Source organism: Austrofundulus limnaeus, unplaced genomic scaffold, assembly GCF_001266775.1.
Source record: "Austrofundulus limnaeus strain Quisiro unplaced genomic scaffold, Austrofundulus_limnaeus-1.0 Scaffold0, whole genome shotgun sequence".
NCBI classification, from domain to species: Eukaryota; Metazoa; Chordata; class Actinopteri; order Cyprinodontiformes; family Rivulidae; genus Austrofundulus; species Austrofundulus limnaeus.
In genome coordinates, this window is record NW_013952402.1 from 6,144,758 (window position 1) to 6,151,618 (window position 6,861).

The 6,861-nt window shown below is 38.7% G+C and overlaps 1 protein-coding gene across 1 annotated transcript in view; it reads right to left on the reverse strand.

Moving 5' to 3' along the window:
- adss2 (adenylosuccinate synthase 2) overlaps window positions 1–6,861 on the reverse strand; it is an 18,458-nt gene that overhangs the window by 1,964 nt on the left and 9,633 nt on the right. The window contains exons 3-12 of the mRNA XM_014032462.1: window positions 5,613–5,681; window positions 5,491–5,541; window positions 5,265–5,331; window positions 3,541–3,648; window positions 3,076–3,157; window positions 2,874–3,000; window positions 1,595–1,749; window positions 1,151–1,275; window positions 824–921; window positions 505–654 (exon numbers count right to left, since the gene is read on the reverse strand). Of these exons, the coding sequence (XP_013887916.1) occupies window positions 505–654; window positions 824–921; window positions 1,151–1,275; window positions 1,595–1,749; window positions 2,874–3,000; window positions 3,076–3,157; window positions 3,541–3,648; window positions 5,265–5,331; window positions 5,491–5,541; window positions 5,613–5,681 (1,032 nt within the window). The remainder of the gene's footprint in view (window positions 1–504; window positions 655–823; window positions 922–1,150; window positions 1,276–1,594; window positions 1,750–2,873; window positions 3,001–3,075; window positions 3,158–3,540; window positions 3,649–5,264; window positions 5,332–5,490; window positions 5,542–5,612; window positions 5,682–6,861) is intronic.

Consider the following 6,861-nt stretch of genomic DNA (forward strand, 5'->3'; position numbering starts at 1 on the left):
ATTCCACAGCTGACCTGCTAAAAATGACAGATTTTCTTTTCTGGATCTCTGACAGACGGACTTCAATCTCTGAATTCGTAAAGTTTTTCTTTTTAGTTTTCGCTGTCATTTTTCATGAATGGACACTTGTATGTGAGGCAGGAAACAGCCTTATATGGTGTGGTAATTATGCTAATTTCCTCTCGCGTGCACGAGCAGCTGGATACGAACAGGTGTAATTCATTTACAAAGTTTTCCTGAAGATAGAAGAGTTTGTTGAATCTGACGTGACATGTTTGTACGAACCCTTCATACGAACAAAAGTAAGAGAAATTTAGGATAAGAATACGAACATGTTCTTTCATGAGGCCCAATGAGACAAACTAACACCGTTATAACGTCCACTGTTAAGCTCATGGTTAGTTAGTCACCACTGTTATTAGATTATATTATAAGTGAGCAGCTGTGTGTGTGTGTGTGTGTGTGTGTGTGTGTGTGTGTGTGTGTGTGTGTGTGTAATCATACCAGGCACTCCTACATGCTCCTCGATAAAGCGTACGTATTTCTGAGCTTTCTCAGGCAGCTCCTCGAAGCTCCTAGCAGCCGACGTGTCGCTCTTCCAACCAGGCAGAGTCTCGTACTCAACCTCAACGCGCTGCAGCAGCTCCTGATTGGCTGCCATAAATTCACGGGAGGATAATATGGAAACATTAATCTCACAGTAGGTAATAAAGATGGATGAGCTTCGGCTCAGAACTGCAACTGTGTTTAAATATTAAATGGGGTTTGACCTGACGTTCCTAAACAAAACTCAGAGAGCTAAACGAGTCATTTATCTACTCACCTGGAAAATAAGGTATAATTTTGTCATCGATTTTGTACGCTACGCCCACTTTGATTTCTGAGAATACATCGAGTATGTCAAGTTTGGTGAGAGCTAATCTGAAAATAAAGAGAGTCATCTTTAAAATAACTAAATAACCATTGCTGTTGACATAAAATACTGCATTTGTTCTAGGTATTTCAGGGTAAATAGTTAAATATCTAAATATTTGAAAAGTTTATCTCTTGTTTTTAAATAAAAAATAACTTGATCAGATAGAGAACAAATATCCTTCACTTCTGCATGCAAATATTACTGTAATAAAACAAACAAAAAAAATGAACGTACGCAGTGAAGCCATTAATCATGTGTGCATATTTGATGAGCACCAGATCCAGCCAACCGCATCGTCGTTTCCTGCCTGTGGTCACGCCGACCTCCTTCCCTCGAGTCTGAAGCAGGTCTCCAATCTCCTAATTATAAAAAGACAAACAGTTCTTTTAGGAGACTTCTTGCAACTTAAAACAACTAAACTACAATCATAATCAAGGTTTATAAAGCTAGGAACTAAAAAAAAGCAGGTGAATTTACCAAAAACATTCGCTAGGTGGTGCTGTTTGCCAACAAACTGCTATTTTTATTGAGAACTATCAAGTCATTACACCAAATATTATGTGTTTCATCATTTTGTTTGTGGTTAATGTTTTGTAATTCTCTGAAAAAATGGAGTTTCTTTTAAAAACACGCTCTTTTCCCTGTAACAAACTCAATTTAAGGCCTTCGTGCTCTTACGTTGCACTGCTCTGAGGGGAAAGCGCCGATGCCCACTCTGGTGGTGTACGCTTTAACGACCCCGTAAACCTCTCCGACGTTCTGAGGAGGCATGCCGAGGCCGGTGCACACCCCGCCCACCGTACAGTTGGACGACGTCACGAACGGATACGTCCCTGCAACAGAGTCATCGTTCCTTGAGTTCATTCAGCAGAAACACTTGTAAAAGTTATTCTAAAAAAAGCTTGCACAGTAAATTCTCCTTACCAATTTTACATGCATTTTTTACTGTACATAGATACAAAATACTCTCAAACACACAGTATTTGAGCAAATCCAGCCATCGTTTGCCAACTGAAAGACTTTTTCTGCAGAATTTTTCAAATCTTCTTAAGAAGACTTCTGTAAGCTTGATACGAGCTGGACTTTCCTGTTTGACTCATTAGCGCCTCTAGTGTTTGGAAATAGAACTGCATCCTACATAATCACTCTGGGCACTTAAGGGAGGCAATCAGATGCCCCTGTGGCCCCGCCCCTAAAACCACCCCTGTTGCAGAGTCTCATCTTCTTAGTAGATTTCTCTGTATATGTTTATAAAATAAACTGTTCTAGTTAGCTGTGACTTCTGGAAGAATCTTCTGTAGACTCAGAAGCACAGCTGCTTCTGCTCCAATGAGATGCTTTCCAGTTAAATGCAGTGACTCAGAAAGACAGAAAAACAACCCCAGCTCTGAAAAAAATTGTGCAAAATGTCAACAAAACCTGAATGCAATGATTTACACACACTTAGCAAATCATTGCGCATTCTGTTTTTATTTGCATTTTACACATCGTCCCAATTTTTTTTCCAGAATTGCTTTTATAAAAAGGAATATTGTGTTTTGATAACAGTCTTGAATGTGGTCAGTGCTCACAGTGAATGTGAGTTCTGCAGCCCCGTCATTATCTGAAAGGAAAAACCATCACCGTGGATTTCTCGCGGGAACGTTTCTGGGTTGAAGGTGTAGCGACTGGCAGACTGCTGACACCCGGTGCCTCTGTGCTCATGCAGTCAGGTGACACAGTGAGCGCGTGCGTCAGAAACAGTTTAACTCACCGCCGTCCCTTTTGTCTAAGCTCCAAGCAGGCTTTTGTAAAAAAATAAAATAAAAAAAATACAATGGAAAACCTTATAATCTGGACCAAATCACCAGGTAGCTGCAGACGCACTGATGCTTGTAAAGAGTTCATGTAAGCAAAAAATAAAATTACAGATAATACTAAGGTGTGATTTATTTTTAAGACACACTGGTTTACTGACCAAAGTCTATGTCGAGCAGTGCTGCGTTGGCTCCCTCCACCAGGATTTTCTTTGCAGGTCCGTGAAGAGCTTCGTACATGTAGTGCACACCGTCCCTCACCATGGGTTTGAGCCGCTCCACATAGTCCTGGATCAAAAAAAAGTGGAGTTTTGCTTAAAAAACTACAATTAAAGTCTTAAAAATATTACTGCTATTAATTACCTTTAATTTAACCAGCTCTCCATCGATGTCAATCTCCAGTGTTGGATACATGGCCTTGTACTGCTGGGCCAGAACTTTATACCTATAACAGGTCGATTTCCTAACATTAATACTTTTATCCATCGTGATGCAGGGACAGATAAAAAAGTTACCATCTCACTACTTTTCCTCCTAGATGCAACCACGAAGTTATAACTCCCCTCAAACTAGATAAAGGCCTTCTTTGGTGTGCACTTTTTTATTTCGCTCAAACCTATTTGTACTTGTAGAACCTCATAGACGTAAAGTAAAACACAAATATGGTTTTGAACAAATAATAACAATAAAAAAATTTTAAAAAATCATGCAGCAGCTGATGTCTTCAACATAACTCATAAACCTTTGATTAGTCACTCATTGCTAAGTATGGACAAAGCGCGTGTGTTTAAATCCAAAGTGATTTAATGCAGTGTTACTGGAACAGACCTTTCTGAGAACTGGCTGAAGTCTGCCAACAAATCACATATCCTGAGTCCGCTTCGCTCCGCTTTGGCAGAGTAAACTGGACCGATCCCTTTCTTTGTTGTCCCGAGGCTAGAGAGGAGCAAAGGGGGGGGGGGGTGGTGGAGATGATAAAAAACATTAATATGAAGTCATAATGTGCTGTTTTACAGTGACAACGTTCATCAAGTCCTTCAAACATGTTCTGTGAGATGGCCTCCTCGCCATTCAGGGATTTTTCTTTTGGTTAAAGACCGTATGACTGAGCTGCCGAGGTCTTTAGAAACAACAGMATCAAGCTAAACACGCATTTCCTCTCAACGTTGCTCCTAAGAATATGGCTCGGAGCAGCAACATTTGCTTAATCAACATGCAAACTACAGAACAGAAATAGACAAAGCTCCTCTGGTGGTTATTGAGTTTCACTTTTAGCACCAGTCGGTGTAAAACACGCAGTACCCGATCAGCATGTGTTCAAAGGGCTCCGGTTAAAACGTTAATGCATTGTTGAGGGGCTGCGAAAACAGCTGGTGGGTTTTTCTTTTCTTTTTACTTTTTATGACATATTTGGCTCTTTGTACTAATGAGACCAACTGATTGAAAACACCTGAAATAAGCTCACAAAAAATAATAATAATTAAAGGCTCAGCATTATTTATAGAAACAAATACCATCTGCTGCATTTCATGAACGAGACTAAGATTATCTTGTGATCTTAGTGGTTGTTTTGGACAAACTTTGAAAATAATGTTACGCGGARTCTTGTCAATATTAGAAGATGTGTTATGAACAAATCTCAGCTACTACCACGTCAAATTTTAGCTCAATATCTGTAAAACTAACTGAGTTACAGACTATATATTAACAGTATGTTGGTTGATGTAGATCAGCTGTAGAAAACATATTGATTGGTCGGTGCAATGATTGTTTCCTGGAAGTTTCCCTCAAATCTGTCCATTAGAAATGTTGCTAACACAAACCAAAGAGGTAATTGCAAGGTGATAAACAAAGATCTTGTGTTTGATGCTCAAACTGTTTAATCCATGTTAAACAGTTGAACTGATGCCAAAATAATCTTCTACGTCGGTTTAAGCATAACGACAAAGTGTTCCCCAGTGTGCATTTTTTTAAGAAGTCATTTTATAGTAAAATTCAGCATATCTGAAAATAACCATGCAAACAGGAACTTAAACACAGAAGTGTTTTTAACACTACATTTCTGCAGCATTCAATTTTAACCTCATGGCTGAAAAAAAGTAAAAAAATAAATAAAACCCTGAGTTCATGTGATGAGGCAGAAAACGTGGGGTGAGTTTGAGGCTGTTGCAATAAGTAAGTTCTTAAAATTTCTTCAACAAAATGATGCAACAAACCAAACGCTTCCTGTCTTCTGTTTGAACTGCTTTTATTTGAAGGTGTGCCTTTAAAAAAAGATACTAGAAATACAAAAGCTTACTTCAGGAACTTGTGAAGCTGTGACTTCTGTAGGAGAAAATGGTTGCTATTAAAATTCTGTAACATTTACGTTTTCAAACTATATTTATGTGTGTACCACGGTAAAAATGAAGATTTATGTCTAGTTAAACACGAAACGACTCATGTGATTCAGATTCCGTCCGTTTCAAACAAAACTAAAGGCATGTGTTTGTGAGCAAGATGCATGTGTGTCGATTGTGTCTCAACCATTTTTGAAGCAGCAGGTCTCTTACTTCTTGCCCGCCTGCTCTTGCCTCTGCTGTTCCTGAACGCCGTCGACTGCCTGGTGGAAGTCGAACACTGCGGAGGAGGGAGAGAGGGGACACACACTCTCACGCACCTCAGAGAAACCAGGGCTCACGCGTCCACACACACACACACACACACACACATTTCTTTACGCGCACACTCAAGCTTTCACGCAGCTCAAAAGCAAATAGAGGCCTGAGAGGACTTTACCTATATGTGCTCTGTCTGAGATGATCAACCTTTTCTCCCAGTCCTTTAGGCCTAAACACACAGAGGTATAATATCAGCGTTTTCAGTGTTTAAAAAAAACGTTTTCTCGAGTAAAAACTTACTATTCCCTTTGCGTTGGTTCTTTTCTGCCTCTTCAAACAGACCTGGAAGATGGATCACGACACCATTTCCTGCAGACGAAACCTGACGTTTAAGTTTTCAGCTTGATCATCAATCATTATGGTCACTTTTATTTAGGTGTTCATAAGATTATGACTGTTTTCAGTTGTACTTTTAAAAAAACTGAACAAGTCTAACTGAACACATTCCATAAATTGTACTTTAAGGATTTCCCCATAAAAATGGCTCATCTTTTAATCACAAATGTAAAAAAGTGTAAACTATCAGCATGAAATAGTTGAACTCGAATAAAACCATCAGTATCTTAGATTTAAAATCAAATCTCTACATACTGATAAAAATAAAAATATTTAAAATGATCTCCTGTAAATGCTTGTAGGATTTTCTCTGGTTGATAATGTTCTTCTTCAGCGACCTCAAGTCTAATTTCACGTTAGAGCTTAAATAAGATGAGTAACTGAGCCTGAGTGTGATGCTAAACAAAATAATTGTGTCCAGTGAAGGTGGCCTGATTGATGCCTGCTCTCAAGAGATCCACCGGCGRACTAATTAGCTTTTAATTGAGCTTTAATGAATTAAAACAGTGAGGTAATTACACTGAATAAATTAAGTAGAAAAAGGGTAGAAAATGGGTTACAGCCAGGAAAGTACAGGATGACACTATGAGAACAAAAAGCCTCACTAACAAACTTCAAGTTTATATCAAGAAACTGGTCATTTGAAATTTGGACAGAGCTTTGTAAGATGCTAATTATACAGTGTAAAGTAAGATAAATGGAAAGGTATTTGTGTAGCGATTTGTTCTAAGTGAGGTTTGCAATATTATTCTGATTTAGTGAGTTTTTTAATCTACAGTTCCAGACTCTCATCTGCTCAAAGCTTTTAAATTTCCGTCTTTTTCACATTTAAATCATTAAGTTGGAGTCTATGTAAAGTGGAAATGCAATTCTTCTTGGGTCAACAACTTCCCTTAACAATTCAGTGACAGACCGTATTTTTGCTCCCTGCATAACTAAACTTCAGTTRCTAAAGGCAGAGCAGGCATGCACAGTAGAATCTCCTTCCTTTCTGTTGACCAATAGGAGAGGAGCTGACCCAAGAAGGACCGCCCACCTTATTTGAATAAGGTAAAGCAAAAACAGGAGACAGAAAAATGCAAAAACGACACATGGAAATAAAATGACTTGTGGGAAAACACATTAAAAAAAAGGCATAAATGCATCTTCAAGT